The sequence below is a fragment of the Capricornis sumatraensis genome, chromosome 22, assembly GCF_032405125.1.
Source record: "Capricornis sumatraensis isolate serow.1 chromosome 22, serow.2, whole genome shotgun sequence".
NCBI classification, from domain to species: domain Eukaryota; kingdom Metazoa; phylum Chordata; class Mammalia; order Artiodactyla; family Bovidae; genus Capricornis; species Capricornis sumatraensis.
The window spans coordinates 17,794,736-17,814,636 of NC_091090.1; the positions used below are offsets into that span (position 1 = coordinate 17,794,736).

Genomic DNA, 19,901 nt, shown 5'->3' on the forward strand with positions numbered 1-19,901 from the left:
GGGTGGACTGTGAGGACAGACATGGCCCCCATGTGGTGGGGACTGCTCTCTAGGGAGGAGTGTGGGGAGTTGGGAACGGTGCCTCTTGCTGCCGCATTTCTGAAGCACCCACACCAGCCTAATTCTGCACCTGTTAGAAAACGTGGCCAAGGGCCAGGCAAGGAGCGGGGCTGGAGGTAGGAGAGCCCGGATGGGGGCCTCCGGGTGCGTCTGGCAGTGGCTCTGGCCTGCCAGCCCCTCTGCCCTCTCTCTCCCCCATCCTCTTAGGTGTTCCTCTGCTGTTTGTCGTCCCCTGGGGCATCGTCAAGTACCTCTATGAGGACGAGGGGTGAGTGTCCTGCTCTGAGGGGCTGAGGGGTGTGCTGAGGTCACCATCCTCAAACCCCACGGGATTCCTTGGCCCCTGGCGTGTGCAGTTACTGCCTCTTGGGAGGGTAAACTGAGGCACCAGGAGCTAAATTTATGAATTTAGTTCTGCAATCCCCCACCCTCCCCCTCCCTGGATTTTATGATGACAAGGGTGCTGGTCTGTGGTGGTAGGTGATGTCTCCCTAGGCTTTCCTGTAACAGCTGTGAGTGAAATGTTCCTGCTGTTTGTGTGTGAAGGTGAGGACGCATGTGACTGTGATTGTAGGTTCATGAAGGGGCTGTGCGTATCTCTGTGTGTTTAGGACTCTGTGTGTGTGTGTGTGTGTGTGTGTGTGTGTATGAGTGTGTGTGTCCTGGGACTGGTTGTCGGGTGACTCTGTAGCAATGTTTGTGTGGCTGTGTGTGTGTGTGTGTGTGTGTGTGTGTGTGTGACTTTGCATCCCCTTGTGTATGGGGCTGTCCGGAGCCTGCACTGGGAGCTGGGGGCTGTGTGCCCGAGCCAGGGCCTGTGTGTCTCTCTCCGCTCCAGCTGTTGGACCAGGAACTCCAACATGAATTACTGGCTCATAATCCGGCTGCCCATCCTCTTCGCCATCGGGGTGAGTGATGCTGTGGGCAGGTGGTGGGAGCTGCAGTGGGCCCGGGTGCTAAGGGAGGATGGGGTTGCGAAGGCGTTTTGAGAGGGCCTCCAGTCACCCTCCCTCTGCCCTGCAGGTGAACTTCCTCATCTTTGTCCGGGTCATCTGCATTGTGGTGTCCAAACTGCAGGCCAACCTCATGTGCAAGACAGACACCAAGTGCAGGTACGTAACGGAGTCACCCTCGTCGGGTGGGCTGAGCCCTTCCTTCGGGCAGAGAGGGGGATCCTGGGTGCTCAGCCTGGGTCCCTGTGTGCCCTTGCTTCCTCCACCCAGACCTGGCCTGAGCTCCCAAGTCTTGTCTCACCCCTGGACCCGGGCAGCTCCTGGGCTTCTGGGGCCTCCACCTCTACTTCCTCCCCTCCAGGCAGCCCGTCCCTGGGTATTCGGTGGGGGAGGGTTCTGTGACCCAGGTGCCAGGCCTTGGTGGGCGCTGGGAGCACTGAAGGGGGAGAAGAGTCCATGAGAGAGGTCCAGAATGATGCCCCTGCCCCACCCCCCAGGCTCGCCAAGTCCACGCTGACACTCATCCCCCTGCTGGGGACGCATGAGGTCATCTTCGCCTTCGTGATGGACGAGCACGCCCAGGGAGTGCTGCGCTTCGTCAAGCTGTTCACGGAGCTCTCCTTCACCTCCTTCCAGGTGACCTCGCGGCGGGGGCCCCAGTTCAGAAGTCCCAGGGTGGGGATGGGGCGAGACCAGCCTGCACCACCAAGGGGCAGCCCGGGGCCTGGGCTGAAAGCGGCCCTTCCCCAGGTGATGTGGTTGGAGCAGAGCCAGAGTCCCAGGTTTCCTGACACGTAGGCCAGTCTTCTCTGTGAGCGCACTGGATAAGAAGCCTTCCTGGATGTTACCTTGGGCACCCAGCCTGGCATAGCATCTGCCATCCCCTGGGTGCTCGTTAGTGGCACATGCTTTATAGACATTGTGCAGTTCATCCTCCCAGAATCCCAGGCAGTGTGCAGGAGTCTCCCGTTTTACAGAGGAGGAAACTGAGGCTCGGCAATGTTAAAACGAGATTTCCAGGTCATGTAGTTTCCAAAGCTGAGAACTGAGCCTCTCCACTAGTATTAGGTGTTGCTGGGGGTGGGGAGTTGAATATCAACAGGGGTGCAGAAATGTAAGAAACTGGCCCAACCCCTCAGATGTCTGTGTGGGCCCATGTGTGTGCACTTACGCACATGTACGCACACACACAAATAGATCATGGATCTGGAGCACTGGGGCTCCTGAGTGAATGAATAGTGCCAAGCAGGGAAAATTCCATGTGATAAGTGTATTTTCTCAGGTTGGGTCTCTTCCAGGAGAGGTTGGTTGAAGAAATCCTGCAGTTTCTGAACAAGGGGCCTTCTCATCCCTCTGGAAACGCACGGAGAAGGAACCCACTACCCCCATTCCTGGGCTTGGCTGCCCAGTCTCAGGAGGGAGATGCTGAGGCTGGGGCCCCTGGGAGCTTCAGACCAGGCCTGCCTGCAGGGCGCCTCCCTGCCCTTCCTCCTGCTGACAAGACTCTTGTTTCCAGGGGCTAATGGTGGCCATCCTGTACTGCTTTGTCAACAACGAGGTAAGGCCCGTGGAGGGATGTGGACTCCTGGTGGGGCTGCTACACTGACTGTCCTGGGGTTGTCCAGTGGGCTTGTTCAGGCTGCTCAGCTGAAATCGCTGCTCACCCCGCTAGGCTCCGGCACTCAGAAGGTGTCTTGTCGCTGTGTTGTTCCATCACCCCCCCTCTCTCTCTCCGCCCCCCAACACACACACACACATGTGCGTGGACAGGATGCCCCAACCAAACACATGCGCTTGGGGAAGACACAGCCTCATGTAAAGGGGCTCTTGATGCTGGGGGTGGGAGTGGGGAAGGTGGGGTCAGTGGGGGTGCAGAAATATAAGAAACTGGCCCCTACTCCTCAGATGTCTTATGTGGGCCCATGCGTGTACACGTACGCACATGAGCACACACAAGTAGATCACAGATCTCGAGCACTGAGGGGCTGAGGGAACAAATAGGGCTAGGCAGGGAAGATTCCATGTGATGTAAAGGGTGGTGACTGTTACAAGTCACATTCTTGACTAAAAGCCACCGTCTCATTTGCTTGTCTCTGCCTCCCCCCAAAAAACTTTCCTGCTGAAATTCTGGTTTCAAGATTCTCATTTCTCTCACGTGAGAACGTTGAAGATCAGAGACGGTCAGAGACACACTCCAGGTCTGGCCTGGAAATAGTGCAGTGTCGGGATTGGGGTGAATTCTTCCTGGAGGGAGAGAGCTCCTTCAATATGTACAGGCCAGAGCCCCGCCCACCACGGGAAAGGGGGTGTGCCCCTCCGGTGGCTTCCTGGTGGCTGGGGTGGGACCAGGGGGGTCTTGCTGCCCTGATCCCCACTGACCTCTCCCCTCAGGCTGGTGCCGTAGGGTCCAAGAGACCCTGTTCAGAGGGCCCAGAGTGCCTGCCTTGCTCAGGCGCACTACCTGGTTCCTTTCAACCATCCCCAGACATCTCGGGCCCAGCTCCTCCAGACACACGGACAGACATGTCACTAAGCACTTGTGGTTCCTGGGCTGAGCCCTCTGTCCGTAAGAGCTGTTCTCCAGACCCAGGTTGCCATAGCAATACCGGATACCTGTGACCCTGGCATTGGGCCTGCGTGGCCGCCAAGGCCTGCACCAGCTGCCAGCGGGCAGGGTGTGGGCACAGGGGAGGAGGCCCGGGGGTGGCTTTTCTGTGGCTCTGGTGACTCAGGAGCCCGAGTGCTGGTCCCAGTTCTGCTCCTGCCCAGCTGTGTGATCCCCCAACTCATCCCAAACCCCAGAGCCTGGCGTGGTGCCCGGTGCAAGGGCCTGGGAGGCAGGGATGAGGGCCACCTGAGTGTGAGGAAGCGTGCTGGGGGGAGCGCCAGGACAGGAGTCCAGGGCATGTGGCCATCTTTGTTGTTTGATTATGAGAGCTCAGAGAAAGAAGGAACCCGATGTTCGGTGCTCGTTTAGTCATTCATTCATTTGGCTCATTGAGAGAACATGTATGGAGTACCTGCTCTATGCCGGGCACTGGGCAAGCTTTGAGAGGAGGATATGGTCCCAGTTCTCGTGGGGTACCTACCGAGATGGGGGAGGCACGGCCAGAAACCAGCGTGGCCTAAATAGTCCAAGTGGCAGGAGACCGAGGGTTCAGAGCCCGACTTTAGAGTCAGCCCAGATCTAGGGTCAGATCCTGGCTGCGACTGGGAGAAATACTTGAGTCTCTGCCCCTCAGTTTCCTTACCTTTGTGAAAGTGAAAGTGTTTATTGCTCAGTCGTGTCTGACTCTTTGCGACCCCATGGACTGTAGCCCACCAGGCTCCTCTCTCCATGGGATTCTCCAGGCAAGAATATTGGAGTGGGCTGCCATTCCCTTCTCTGGGGAATCTTCCCAATCCAGGGATGGAACCCAGGTCTCTTCCATTGCAGGCAGATTCTTTACTATCTGAGCTACCAGGGAAGCCCTTCCTTACCTTTAAGCAAGGACTAACAGGAGCTGCCTCACAGGGTTGCTGTGAAAGTTAACAATCTACGGTGAATACTGGGGACATAGTAAGTGCCCTGTAAATGATGGTTTCTAATGACAATTGTCATTGGGGTGGGGAGCACAGCAGAGGTTCACGGAAAGGGCTGAGGGAGAGGGAGGCAGAGGGGGACACAGTCCCAATCCTGTCCAATTCCCTGTATCTGTTAGGCCTCTCTAGTCCCTGAGTTGGCTTCCCAGGGATGTGCCTCAGTTGGCCGTCTCTCTTCTCATCTCCCCAGTGAAGGGCTGAGCCACAAGACTGGCCTTCCTGCGGCTGCACAAGCAGAGGCCACTGCGGGACTCAGGCATCGTCATGCCGGCTATCAAGACACGCATCACACTCATTCCTCTGGGCAGTGAGCTGGCAAAGAGCTACAGTCAGTGGGTGGCATCTGCTCAGCCTCCCTCCCTTACCCCAGCCTGGGCTTGGAGATGCTGCCTGGGACCCAGGGACCATCCTGGCAGGCAGGCTCTGGGCCATCTCAGCTTCATTCAGTGCAGATAAAGTTCTTTTAAGGGCTAGGCATGTGGCCATGCCAGGCACCTTGCTGGGCTTAGTGAGATGGATGGCAGCCCTGCGGGAAGAGAAGGGCGGTGTTTGCACAGGGACTCATGGGATGTTGGCAGTGAGCCACGCACCCACAGCTGCTGGCAGCTGGCCACCCTGCTGGATGGAGCCCGAGAGGGCGGGCCTGGGCCCCAGACACTCTGGAGTGGGGAGTTCTGGTGGCACATGTGGAGCGCATCAGAGAAGCTCTGGAAAGCAGATGTAGAGGCGTGTCCGCTGGCTGAGCTCTCTGGATGCCCTGGGCTGGCTGTACAGCTTCCAGCAGCCTCTCTGGGGGACCAGAATCACAGGAGCCAGCCGCAGCATCGCCACAGCCTTCAAGGGACTGGGGCTCTGCACTGTTGCTTGGATTGTATCTTTCTGCTCTAACCACATGGGCTCCAAGCTTCCACCCTCTCGAGAAGGCTCTTGCCGACGGGGAGGGGTGAGCTCTGCTGAGTTGAGCACGGCAGCAGTTCTGCTTGGCTGAACTCACCTGGGCTGCACCCTCTGTGGGTTGAGTCCAGCTCCTGGCTGGGATTAGTTCAAATCCAGGCTGAGAAGTCCTTGTCCGCAGCCTGCTCTTTCAGGCTCATTCTCCGCAGCTCCTCTTCCCTTCCATCCTGGAGCCAGGATGGAAGCCCTTGGGGGAGTTTAGAGGGGTCTGGTGTTGACACCGCCAGGGGCGGGGCGGGCTGTCCCTCTTCTCAGTCGTCCGAGAGGGCTCTGAAGTCAGACTCTCTCTTCTCCTTTTCTTCTCTCTCCACCTCCCTTCTCCCCACGTCTCTCTGTCACTCCTTCTCTTCCGCTAACTGATACTGTGATGGATTGTGAAAGGTACTTAGCTGAGTCACAAGAGTTTAGAGATGCAAGAGACCAATTAGATCAGCAAAGCCCATCTCCCTCCTGAGAAGAGGCAGAAAATAGGAGACGACAAGAAACAATTTTATGGGGATATTAATTTAGGTGCCTGAAGCCCTTGACTTGTGTCTCTTAATATAAAGTGGTGGATTTTTTTCCCTTCCCTCCTAATGTAATCATGAGGCCATTTCGTGGGCAGTTGGTGTGCCTGATGGCCTCTGCTTCCCTCCTTTCCCCGCGGAAGGTCCAGATGGAGTTCCGGAAGAGCTGGGAGCGCTGGCGGCTGGAGCACCTGCACGTCCAGAGGGAGAACAGCATGAAGCCCTTCAAGTGTCCCACCAGCAGCCTGAGCTGCGGGGCCACAGCAGGCAGCAGCGTGTACGCAGCCTCCTGCCAGACCTCCTGCAGCTGAGACTCGGGCGCCTCCCTCCATGTGGCTCACTGCCGGCCTGGGTGGCCACCCCAGGTGGAAGAGACCCTCCCAGGGACTGGGGGGCAGGGGGCCGGGGGAACACCACAGGCACACACGCTCCTTCCCTGCGTTCCCGTCCCAAGCGCATCAGACAGGCAAATGGGCAGTGCCTCCTGGGACCTGAGGACACATTTTATTCCGAGGAGAAGCAACCTGTTAATTTGATCACTGTGGCGGGTGAAGAGGAAAAAGCAATTGCTGCTAAAACGAGGAGGATTTCTTCTCGTTAAGCCACAAGGCCCCTGGGGTTCCCCCAGACAGAGCAGAACATCAGCCCCAGACTCAAACTCAAGGTCAATCGCTTATTAGTGGCCTTGTAAGAGGACATGGTTCTGCAAGAGGCGGATACGACCTCAGCTAAACACGGAGCTCGGGTAATGCCAGCCGACTCTGCCTGCCTCCGGTTGGCATCACCACCCCTGCCTGCCTCCTCTTTAGGGGACGCTGGGCACAGGCTTGTTTCCCCTCCTCTGGCCCCTCATCTCACTGCCCACCCTCCAGCAGCGATTTCTAGAAGTGGTTGTGGGGGTGGTGTTGAGAATGAACGTCGAGAAGGTGCCTCAGAGTTTCCCCTTTCTGGCCCCCACTTCTTCCTTGGGTGTTTGAGTTGCTTTGGCGCCTGCTCCCAGAGCAGGTTCACTGTGGAGGAGTCCAGCCCTGGGTGGGAGCTCTGACTCGTATTCTAGAGATGCTAGAGAATCCTGTGGGGCTCATCTAGGGGACTTTAGGAATGTCCGCGCTGGGAGTGTAGATTACTCTTTACTGTTGGGAACCCACAGGCGCTGAGAGAGAGACAGCCTGCCCCTCTCCATGGAAATAATTTTTACCTGTGACTGGATTACTTACCTTGCATGGGTGTTTGAGTGCGCTGTCTTAACTTTAGGGGATGTGACCAAAAAGAGACTCTTCCGGGAACTCTACCAGTCCCCACCATGATCACGGGGGTGGCCTTCCCCTCCCTTTGGTTACTTCCCTGTGAAATTCCCCCAACGTGGGAGCTTGTATATACTTTGCTCATTTCTCTGCCTTTGCTGTGAATAGTTTCTGTCTGTATAAACGTGCAATTCTGAATTTTCCCAACTGGTGGAAACAAGCAGTAAATCACAGTGGTGGTTTTGATGTTGTTTGGGGTTGTACCGTAGTTATTAATTTGACTCATTCGTGCTTTGAGCTACTTAATGTTCACCCTGCCTCCAATCTCATCCCATAAATAATGAGCCTCAGGGAAGCTTAGACAGGCAAAACCTTTCCATCTAGCCACGGAGGAAAAGCAGGCATGTGGCACCACTGCAGAGGCCCAGACAGAAGGGGAACAGCCACGCCACGGAGGCTGGCAACTGAGTTCATAGGTAGAGGACGCAGAGCAGAAAAGAACCCTTGGGAGTTCACATCTTCTGGGAGGGCAGAGGGAGAGTCTTCGGATGAATTCCTAAGTGAATTGATCTTTCCCTCCTCTCTTTGAATGGCGGGAACCCTCCCCTAAAGCCTTGTGCCAGACACACTCTCCTCTGCCCCTCAGAGAGACACAGGATGTGCAGGGAAAATAATAATGGGACGTAAAACACATCAAGCAGAAAACCTCTTATACTTCAGCTTCAGTGGAGTGCTGTGTCTATGCTAATAAGGAAGTTGAACCTCAGGCTAAAGAAAGGATTTGTGCAGGCTGCCTCTTTGAGAAAATGTGGAGAGCTGGGGGTGGGGACATCCCTGTCTCCCCGGTCAGGAGGGCAGACAGCCCAATAGGCATTGGTTTTCTCTTTGGAGTTGGGGCTAGGGTGAGAAGAGTGCTGGTGGGTTTGATTGGGTGGGATCCAGCTCTGGTGCAAGTGTTTCCATTTTGGGTAAACTGGAAGATTTTTGAGAATCATTAATAAACTGTACAACAACGAAGAGACAGATTAATATTATTATCAAGAAATAAATTTTTGAGGGGAAAGATTGTGGGGAGAAAGTGTTTAGTTAGGCCCTTGGGAAGGAAGCTCAGACAATTTGGTTTTATGCTCTAAGTTCTTTTCCCAACGGGTATTGATTCCTGGTTGCAGAGTGCTCATCACACCCCCAATTGCCCCAAGCCTTTTAACACCAAGCAACGTTTTCCTTGTCAGATACATACCAGATACTGAATTGAAGAAATATTTTCTTTGCTCTAAGACCTGCACTATTAATATTTATTTTAGTGGCAATGCACTCTTTCCAAAGCTATTCCCAAACTAAATATAGCTCTCTAACAGATCTGGGAATTATTTAATGCAGTGTGCTCAGAAATTCCTCTGGCTGTTTACATGCCTGGTGCCCAAAGTCTGGAGCTTGCCGAGAAAACTTGCTTGCCTCTGTCCTGGGGCAGGGTAAGGTGCTGTGTGTGTGAGCCGTGCAGCCAGGTCTGATGACTGTCATGAATAGAAGCCGAGTTCAGCACTCTGGCCAGCTCCCCACTGACCTCGTGAGGGGCTTAAACCATGTTAACTGATCTTTTTCATCCGAATCTTTTTGGGGCAGCTAAACCACAGAACTGAGACAAAACCACTTACGTTGCCTTCCCTTTAGAGCAGCTTTCCTGATTTGCAGGTGTGATTTGCAGTTGCCTCAATGCACTTTTATCCTGGAGAGTACAACAGTGGAGTTCTCAGAGACTCAGCAGGGAAAGATCTCGGACATCTCATTGCTCTGATCTGGAGAATTGAGGAGGGAAGCTCACAGAGGTGATCTGCCCAAGGTCACAGGGCTAGATGGTGGCTGAACTAGGAGAGGACCCAGGCCAACTTCTGCCTCCCAGTTCAGTGAAGCCTCTGGAAAGGGTAGATGAAAAATAGAAATGGCCATTCAGGACACTCTCGGTGAAAGTTGGCAGTGTTGTGTGGAGTTTCTGTTAAAGAGAAAACACAGCAGCGAAGAGAGACAAGTAAGTTGGCGCAGGTGCCATTTCAGTGATTTATGCCACTGAGAAGAGGGGAGGGTGTGCTTTGCTGTCGTCCCACGTACCTCATTCATCCTTGTCTTCAAATTAAGAAATGAAATGCATTAGAGCCCAAGTGTACACAGAAGCAGCAAGGAGCCTTTTCGGATAGCAAATCCAGCAGTCTGTTGGTGGGTTGGCTTAGTGTTTTTCTGATGCACCTGTGCTCGTTTGAGAACTTGTATGTTCTAATAGCCCTGCAGAGTGGACTAAAAGAACCTAGAGAAGGACCTACCAACCTGACCCTCAGCATTGCCTCTCTAGTACTCCCTGAAGTTGGAGAAGACTAGCAAGCCTGGAAAAGATAGCACAGCCGCCACCGAGGGCAAATAGAGTCAGTTCACATCCAGGTGCCCAAAGGCTTGGTCCCCCTTATCTGTGTGGGCCATGTTTCAGCAGCTCCTATCCCCACTTCTTCCTCTGTTTCTTCTAGAAGAAGACTGTGTGTGCGTGTGCGTGCGTGTGTGTGTGTGTGTGTGTGTATTTTTTCCTGTGCATAGAAGTATAAAGTTAGAGATGAATCCAGAATCATTCCCCCTCCCCACTGTGAAGGTCAGGGGACTGCACAGCAGCAGGGCGAGAATGGTGGGAGACAGCTAGATGCTTTCTCTCCATGCACAGACAGAGCTCCCATTACTGCTAATGCCTGCAACGTGCTCAGGGAAGGCAAGATGCACTCCGAAGGTTTATTTTCCCTCCACTGAATTGATTCTAATCCACTGTGCTGACCCTGCTTTTGGCTCCAAAAGCTATAAAAGACATGTCGGCTCCCTCCGCTAAGACAGCTATGTGAATGACATGCTAAATACACAACAGAAACCAAATTAGAATCAATTCTTTTTTTTTTTTTTTTTTCCTTTTCTTGGCTGCAGCAAGTTTTCTTGGGGAAAAACGACCCCATGTGAGAAACTTCTGCAGATAGCATCACCATGCCCCTGTGGTATTAACTGCTGACTCAAACCAGCTCTCCGGCCCCCACGCTGCAGGCTGTATCAAGGAAGCGTTGTTAAGCAGTATCATTTGAAACACTTAACGCCACAGTGTATCCACAGTATCTATAATTACTTCTGCTCTGTCTGTGGATACAGATTGGCAGGAAGCAGATAAGTGTAATTGTTTTCCAATTAACTCTCAAAGTCTTTTGGACTTGGCCTGTATCTGAGTCTATCTGAGGAGTGAATTTTCCCTCTTCCCCTTCTGCCATTCTAGCCGGTTTTTTGAGATCTCAGCCAGCAAGGGAACATTCTCCCCTTAAAGCATCCAACCTCTTCCCCAGCGCAACATTTACCCCCTCTCACCTCCCGTCCCTGAAGTGGGCTTCCCATGCTTCTCCCTGGCTGCATCAGTAAGAGGTGAGCCCACCGGTAAGAGGTGAGCCCACCAGCTGTGCTAGGAGTGCTATGCTCTTGACTGTGACCAATTTCGGGGCACAGCTAGGAGGGGGCGCAGTCAGGGCTGAAGTCACATACCACATCTGGCACTGTAGTGCACTGAGAAGGGCTGCAACCGGTAGCGTGGACCCTAACTTACATTGGGGTTAAGCAACCTTTCCTGATGGGGCCTGTCAAAGCTCTCATGGCCCAGACAATCTAGTGTGACTCATTATCTCTGTGCAATCCGGGAGAAAAAAATATATATATATAAATGAGAATATTTGGATTTGGTTGGGGGTGGGGGGCGGTGCTCTCAGCCAAGTTTGGAACATACAACAAATTAGGTGTTGAGGCTTCTCTGCAAGGGGAGCCAGTGAGAGTAGTCAGGAAGGGGCAAGATTCGTAGCTGACAGACAGAGCTCGATCTTGCCAAATGGTTCATGTGTTACTTCCAAATCTGCATTTCCTCTAAGCTTCCTCCACTAAAAATAATCATCATACCTTCAGAGCAGATAAACCTGAACATTTTGGAGCAGAGGCCAGTGGATACAGAGCTGAGATGCACCCAGAGGAAGGTGAGTGAAGCTCTCAGGAGGGACAAAACGGAATTTCTGTCTTCAGTTCTCTTGAGGGATGTTGTGCTTCATGAATGTTTAAACAAGGTAATCTTCATGCGATTTCTTAATATATAAACTCATGTAAAATATGACCCGTGACTACAGGTAGCAAATGTGTGTGGCATGTAATTCGTGTACAGATGCAAATGGATTCACACTCTCTCCTAATCTGCCTTGTAAGTCAAATAAAAACCTGTCCTTACTGTGTCTCTCCAACTCTTCCTTGGGGGAAGGAGGTTTCCTGCAGTGTCGACCCAGGTGACTCACAGTGTAGCAGGAAAACACAAAAGATGCCATTTCCAGCCCCAGGGGAGGAAAAATTCTGGCTCATTACTCATATCGTGATTTTCATCTTCAAAGCACTTACCAAGTACTAATTTATCCATCACAGCCTTTGTGCAGGGACTGCAATGTCATTTAATTAGAGAAGTCGGGTGGTCGAGTGGCTTACACAATGACTGGCAGCCAAATGGATGTGTATTCTAATTCTGCTCATTCATTTGATCTCCTGTCTAAATGAACTCAGTCCATTAAATCCATCTTTTAAAAAAGCACAAACCGTGTTTGCGAAGCGGCCACAGAATTTGAATAGAGCTGCCCGTTAAGAGATTCATCTTTGGAAAAATGAACTTTCCCCCTAATTTGTGACTCGCTCTCACAGAAGAGCAGTGGGACTGCAGAGTCTCCCTAAGCCCTCCACCATTTCAGTCACCCCCGCATAAAGATCACTACACTTATCCAAGTGTCTCCTTAAACACAGCTCTCTTTTAGACAAGCTGTGGGAATTGTCCCTTTCAGGCTTAATAGTCCTAAATCTGAGTCTGAGAGCAAACTACAAATACAGCCAGCCAGCTCCTGAGAAGTGCAGGCAGAACATCTGTGTCTGAGTTATCTGTACCAATGCTGCTTTCAGCCTCTTTCACTCCTCTGTTGACAGTCTCATCTTTCTGGGTCTTTGCTCTGCCACTCAGCAGGAGCAAGATGGAGCCAGGAGGATTCCTCTCCCTTGCCCACCCCCAGGAAAACACCTGCCCAAATCAGTAATGACCACCACATTTGTGTGCATGACAGTCACAATGATGCAGGGAAAGGGTGCCCAGTGGCTTAACAGGGCTTAGCTCCAGCCTAAAGAAAGCGCAAGCAGAGCTGCCCACTCTGCTGAGGGCCAGCCCTGGAGGAAACAAATGAGAATTCCTGGCCCCCAGACCCATCTGTGTTCACATGTGATATGAAACCACATTCCAGGGATGGATCCCCACCGGTGGGGATAAGTGAGTTCCACACAGAATTTGTGAAGGATCTCACTCATCTGTCAAGAGTGCTGACATTCCCCAAGGAGTAGGAAGCCCCCTGCCCCAACCCAGAGTCTTCTATTACTATCCTCTCAAAAGACTATAAACATGCTGTTCAGTATCTTTCAACTTCTCCCCACCTTTCTCTTACACACACATTTCTCTAAAGAGAAATACTGAAAACAGGTCTCCCTTGCCAGAAACAGTGGGGGGGTGGGGGGCGGGAACCGCAATACAAACTGGAATAGATGACACATGTAGCCAGGGAGCTGGAGAATAGGGGAAAATAGGTTCCATACGGGGACGAGGAAGGAGAAGAGACTGAGTATCCCCAAGGGTGGGAAGGACAGGCGAGAAAGAGACAATGAAGAGATGGAACATGAGCAAAGTGAATAACGGAAAACAGCAGCTGCTTAAACGTGAAGAAGAGCCGTAGTAAAGAGGAGAGGAAATTGCAGAGGTACAAAAAAGAATAAGGATTACAAGCGGTGAGCCCCAGTGGGCCAAGCCGGGGGCCCGTCTACTCAGTGTTATTCACTCCTTTTTCCATAAATCTGAGCTCTTCCCCTGGAGAGTTCTCTAATCCCAAGCAGTGATAGATTATTTTCTTTGGTACAAAGGCTCATTTTAACTAACATAATGATTTTAGAAAAAGACCCACAGCCTAGAGCAAATGCAAAAAAAAAAAAAAAAATTTCCCCCTACTGATCCAGGGCTCCAGTGTGAGAATGAATTACTGTGGCTCTTCCTCATGTAGGACCTATAATAGACCTCAGAATTTATCGGTGTTACAACCTCCAAGAATAAAATCAATAGCTGAGAATTATAAACACCGAGCAGTCCCATGCCAAAGGATGGGAGCTCTCTGGGGCTGAAGCAGGCTGGTAACACCTGGAGAGATTGCAAGGAGTTTTTCTTTCTTTCTTTCCTTTTTTTAAACTTTCAGTTTTTCTAGGATGAAAGAACAAGGACTTGAATAATAAATGTTTACAGAAGCCTTTTGGTTCTAAAGACCTAAGGTGCAGTTAGAAACACAGGTCAAGACTTGGGAATGCAAGTTTAATAGCTACAACGGAAAGGCCATGGTTATCCTGCCTTTTAGGTCCATTCTTCAACAATCTATAACCATCTGTGTACATTTCTGGCTTAAAAAGACTAGTGTTTTATTGCCATGTATTTTGTCCCCCAGAAATTTCAGAACCTTCAGAATTCCTAGGAGACTGAATTTACTATTTTTATTGACACCCCCCCACCCCGGGTACCTGCTAATTAGATGCCACTTTACAATGAAACTGACTTCCCCAGTGGTTCAGCGGTAAAGATTCTGCCTGCAATGTAAGAGACTTGCAGGAGAAGCAGGTTCGATTCCTGGGTCAGGAAGATGCCCTGGAGGAGGAAATGGGAACCCACTCCAGTGTTCTTGCCTGGGAAATCCCACAGACAGAGGAACCTGGCAGGCTGTAGCCCATGGGGTCGCAAAGAGTCAGACATGATCGAGCAACTAAACAACAACATACAATGAAACCACCTTCAAGGTCTTTCATCTTTTGAATCCTGGTATGGGAAGCAGAGAGAAGAGAACATATACCCAAGTTAAAGATATCTCACTCTGGTTATACTTAATCAGTGTCTTTCCAATAGCATCCTTTGGAAAGATGCAGTTAACAGTACAGATGAAAAGCATCTTCTGTGCATTCATATCATATAAAAGAATCATGTTACCTTAAGAACGCAGTATAGTTCTTGAGCATAATTTCTTAGCAATCAAGAAAACCATCCACAACACCATACTTTACATAAGACATTTACAAAAACACCTTCTTTTAGAAACTAGTAAAGATCATGAAGACTGCCAATCAAAGTATGATGGGACCACAAGCTCAGAAAAGATGCCATGTCCATGGAGTCTTAGCATCACCTGCAACTGCAGTTCTCTCACATTGTCCTGCCTTGAACTCTTCCTGCTTTTCAGATACAGCCTCTCTTCTAGCAGGATGGATCCCTTGCCTTTCAGGTCCCTTCACTGGATTAATCCTGGTGTCACTCTTTACATTAGAAATGCAACGGCTCTTGAGATACTTTGCATCCGTGGTGTAGATGCCTTGAGAATATGTCCAGTCATCTGATTTCCAGTATTGGTGTCACCTCCATGAAGTGTGGCACACACACTCTGCATCACACACATGGAGAGACTTCGCTCCGCTGCACTCAAAGTGGTGCACTAACATAGATTTCCTAAGGGTTCAGCAGGAAGATCACGCACCCCTAGAGTGGACTCTAGGATCTGACGTCTCTCTCCTCCCTGGAGCTGTGTCCTCCAAAGTTATCAGCTCCTGACATGAATTTCCTCTCTGATCACCTCCCAGTTTCCCTGTTCACTTTGTATTGACCAGCCTTGTAGCTTCCTCTGCTTCTGGGAAACATGCAAATTTTCTAGGAAATTCTCCTTTTCCATAAATAGTTCTGGGAAAATTACATATGAGGCAGAACTTATAATCTATAGGAAGAGCCAAAAACATGAATGAGGATCTAGTAAAAGCAATTCTTTCACATCACCCTGTGCCAAGTCACCATATGATATGTTTGGCACTGCCAAACTCGGCCTAAATCTCAGGGGAAAAGTCATTAGAGGAATGCAATGAAAACAAACTCTGCATAGCAAAGCTATTTCTGTACATAGAGATTGTTCACTGTAAATGGACTGCAACACATATAAAAGATACTCTGAAAAAAATACACTTTCTGGCTATAAACACACATGCTTTTCTTGAGGAGTTACCAAGATGTGATCAATATTATTAGTAAAGCAACTCCATGAAGTATTTATCATAGGCGAGGAGGAGGGGAAATGGAGATATGAGAGCAGAGTTTCATTTTATTTTTTTATTAATCCATTCAATCACTCATCTATTTTTCGTTGTGTTAGGACTTCGTTGCTGTGTGCTGGTTGTGGTGAGTGCCGGCTTCTCACTGTGATGGCTTCTCTTGTTGTGAAGCCTGTGGGCTTCAGCAGTTGCCCTGTGGCAGGTGGGATCTTCCCAAACCAAGGATGGAACCCGTGATCCCTGTATTGGTGGCAGATTCTTAACCAGTGGACCACCAGGGAAGCCCCAGAGCTCTATTTTAGACTGGGTAGTCAGAGAAAGCCTTTCTGATGACATGACATCTGAGAGTCATGATCGGAGTAAGGGAACAAGTCCTAGGATCATCTGGGGGAGTGAGTTCTAAGCACACAGCCTAAAGCTGAAGTCTATTTGGTATGTTAAGAGAGCAGGAGCTGGCCCACCACTGGTTTTATAAATAAAGTTTTATTGGCACACTCATTTGTTCACATTCGTTCTATGGCTGCTTTTGCTCCACAATGGTGAAGTTGAGTAGTTAAGACTATTTACTGCCTGGCTTTTTATTTTATAGTATCCCAAACTTCTGTGTAGAATGAATATGAAAGAGGTAAATGTAACTGGGAAAGGCAGGCAGGGGCCAGATCACTTAGGGCCTGGTAAGATAAACCCACCTACCAAACAAAAGACACATCTCCAAGGGTGAGGACTGCAGATGTCATTGACAAATTTGGGTTCAACAGCGTCTCTCCACCAATTCACAATGCTCCAGTGTGGTGAAATAAAAGTATGTGTGACAAAAACAAAGCAGACAGTTCAAATTTGACTTCCTTTGGCTTAGGGATCAAGTTTTTCTGCCAGCTGGGTGAGTTCTTTGTCTTTTTTCCCCCCGACAAAGCTCAGACATGGACAAGCACAGTGCTGACCCCCTCATTGCAATACTGCCTGCTAAGTCTGGAGAGAGGGTTTTATTTTAAAGTCTGTGTATAAATCACTCTGGTAGCTTTCTCGGCCTTTCCCAGGACCTCCGATGAGTTCTTTCCTCTGTGAATCTTAAAGTGAAGAGAAAGTCTGAAAAAGCGGTACAAGTGGTTCAGAAAACATTCCAGAGGGTTTTCTATAATACATAAATTGTGAGGCTAAGGGACCCACGACTTGAGAGCTGCAGCTCTATGCTACCCCCTAGTGGCAAGATGCTCCATGGCACCCCGGCCCCACCCTGCCTCCTGTCCCTCACGGTGGACACAGACTGGAGAGGCTCATTTACGTGTCCCCAGCAGCACCACGCTCAGAACAGCTACAAATATTTGCTGGCAAATAGGTCAACAGTGTGAGTGGCAAGAAATAAAAACACATAGTTAAAATTTTACTTTCTGCCTAACTGATTCTGCCAACTGTGTAAAATCTTCCTAGTTTTTTTTCCTATTTTTTTGGCACAGAGTTTGTGAGTTTAATCTTAACGCATAGATCAGTCAAAAGGCAAATGTGGAAAACTTTCTGGACTCAAAGGACGATCCTAATAGCACAAGATATACACGCCTAAATCAACACTGGTAAAATGCCAGAGATTCTGAGAAATGTCACTGCACCCACCAACTGGGACATTCGCGTCATCCAGACCCTGCACCTGCAGAATGGGTCAGGGATAGCTCGAAAATGGTTATCCCAGAGGTACAATCTGATGATTCAGCCCAAAGACAAGAGATGACTAAGAGGACTAAGTAATGGCTTACCAATTGGGAGGGTGCTCCGTGCCCACTGAGATTAGACTAAGAAGAAATAACCAGGGGCTGCTCAAGCTCTTTCAGGAAAGAACTTCCTAACTAGTGCCTGAACTTGTACCTGGATTCATCTTCTTTAGGGATCTCTAGGAAAGAAAATGTTTAGTCAGGAATAAAACGCAGCCCTGACCAAGGCAGGGGTGAAAGTCGCTCAGTCGTGTCCGACTCTTTGCAACCCCATACAGTCCATAGAATTCTCCGGGCCAGAATACTGGAGTGGGTGGCCTATTCCTTCTCCAGGGGACCTTCCCGACCCAGGAGTCGAACCAGGGTCTCCTGCATTGCAGGTGGATTCTTTACCAACTGAACTATCAGGGAAGGCAGGGGTAGGGGATGCATTCGAGGCCATTTTGGGGGTTCTTCCAGCCCTATAAGTTAGAGGCTCATGTAGCAATCCCTGTGAATAGGTGGGATGGGATCATGCAAATAAAAGCATTCTTTTATTCACATTACTCATAAGACTTGGATGGAGAGGACCTCATCCGTGCACACAGCTATCACAGGGACTGAACACATCTCTAGGATTTCAAATTCCCTGATGGCAGAAGCAGCCTTTAATGGAAGCTGCTTGCTGGGCTAATGGTCAGGCCCTTAAGTGGAAATTCTGAGATCAACAGGCCTTTCTAAATTCAGGAAATCAAAGACTGAACCTGAAGCTTAATGGGCTGATAAGAACAGCAAATACATACCCCCATCCTTTCATCTTTTCCCTGCCAGGCATTTAATTGGTCTACCTTTCCTAGAAGTCAATGCTGCCTCTTACATGCAATCTTTGGGAAGAGATGAACAAGGAGAGTTGACAAACCACTCACAGAAAATCCCATGAAAGGTGGGTTTAAGGCAATCCAGGCCCCACCTCATTATAAATGGCTACATTTTCAAAGGATGCTAGTGAAGTCGGCTCTTAAATTGAGTCTCTTCTGTGCTGTGTTTCAGAGAACTCTCTCCTTTGCTAGGATTACTAATTGGCCCAAACATTCTTAATTCAGAGTTACAGGCATTTTGTTTTAGGTGAAAGTCTGAATTACACATTAAAAAAATACAAATTAATTCTTTCCTAGAATAATACTTATTGCCCTGGGCTTTGCAGCAAACCTTTATCAGGGAAAGATATTTCTTCTTGGTATTTGGCTGTTATGAAATAGAAAAGCCCAAGTAAAATATCAAGATGAAGAAAGCCTTAAGAAAATAAATCAGAAGACAAAATCATGTATCTTAATAGAAACTTGCATGTTTAATAGGAATTCATCTACTTCCCATATGTTCTACAGGTCCTGTTCAGACAGGAGTCACAGAATAAAAGACTTAAAATTTTTTTTTCTTAAGATTTTTTTTTTTTTGTATGTGGCTCATTTTTAAAGTCTTTATTGAATTTGTTGCAATATTGTTTCTGTTTTATGTTTTGGATTTTTGGTCACAAGGCATGAAGGATCTTAGCTTTCTGACTAGGGATCAAACCTGCACCCCCTGCATTGGAAAGCAAAGTCTTAACCACTGGACCACCAGGGAAGTCTCAAGACTTCTTGATGAGCTAAGGGAACCTTCTGTTCAAGGGATAACTCTGAAGGACAAATTCCCAATCAGGAAGGGGCTGGAGAGGAGCAATGCAAGTAAACGTTCAAGGAGGGCTAAATATACACACTGCTGCTGTTGCTAAGTCGCTTCAGTCATGTCCGACTCTGTGCGACCCCATAGATGGCAGCCCACCAGGCTCCCCCATCCCTGGGATTCTCAAGGAAAGAACACTGGAGTGGGTTGCCATTTCCTTCTCCAATGCATGAAAGTGAAAAGCGAAAGTGAAGTCACTCAGTCGTGCCGACTCTTAGTGACCCCATGGACTGCAGCCTACCAGGCTCCTCCATCCATGGGATTTTCCAGGCAAGAGTACTGGAATGGAGTGCCATTGCCTACTCCAAATATACACACTAACATGTATCAAATAGGTAATCAAAAAGGACCTACTAAATATAACACATGGGGTTTGTTGTTGTTTAGTTGCTAAGTCGTGTCCAACTTTGCAGTCCCACAGACTATCCCACCAGGCTCCTCTGTCCATGGGATTTCCCAGGCAAGTGGGTTGCCATTTCCCAACCTGGGATCAAACTCAGGTCTCCTGCATTGGCAGGCAGATTCCTTATCACTGAGCCACCTGGGAAGCCAAATATATATCAAATAATCAAAAAGGACCTACTGAATATAACACATGGGGTTGTCTACTAGGTGTGATTCATGAGAATATCTGCTCCACACTCCTACAACTAAAACTTATCTCACTCAATTATAGGCCTTGCTTGTTTTATTTTGTCTACCACCCCATTTCCAGTTAGACTGAATGCCCCAAGAACTGGGAAAACGCCCGCTTATTTCATTATTCTATCGCAGGTACTTAGTAGAGTGTTGGCATTCAATGAACAAAAGTTGAATTTAAATTAGGATTTTGCTATAAGTAAATCAGGCAAGAATTAAAAAAAGAAAACAGACCTACAGGACTTCCCTGGCAGTCGAGTGTTTAATTATCCTTCCAATGCAGGGGGTGTGGGTTTGGCACCCCTGGTTGGGGCACTAAGATCCCACAAAGAAAATAGACCTCCATTATTTAGTAACATCTGGATATTAATG

General features: G+C 49.4%; 1 protein-coding gene across 1 annotated transcript in view; it reads left to right on the top strand.

The window, feature by feature from the left end:
• The window catches only part of GLP1R (glucagon like peptide 1 receptor), a 36,231-nt gene extending 29,865 nt beyond the window's left edge, over positions 1-6,366 (top strand). The window contains exons 8-13 of the mRNA XM_068960732.1: positions 268-328; positions 899-968; positions 1,084-1,172; positions 1,511-1,649; positions 2,530-2,571; positions 6,199-6,366. Of these exons, the coding sequence (XP_068816833.1) occupies positions 268-328; positions 899-968; positions 1,084-1,172; positions 1,511-1,649; positions 2,530-2,571; positions 6,199-6,366 (569 nt within the window). The remainder of the gene's footprint in view (positions 1-267; positions 329-898; positions 969-1,083; positions 1,173-1,510; positions 1,650-2,529; positions 2,572-6,198) is intronic.
• Positions 6,367-19,901: the final 13,535 nt, after the last annotated feature.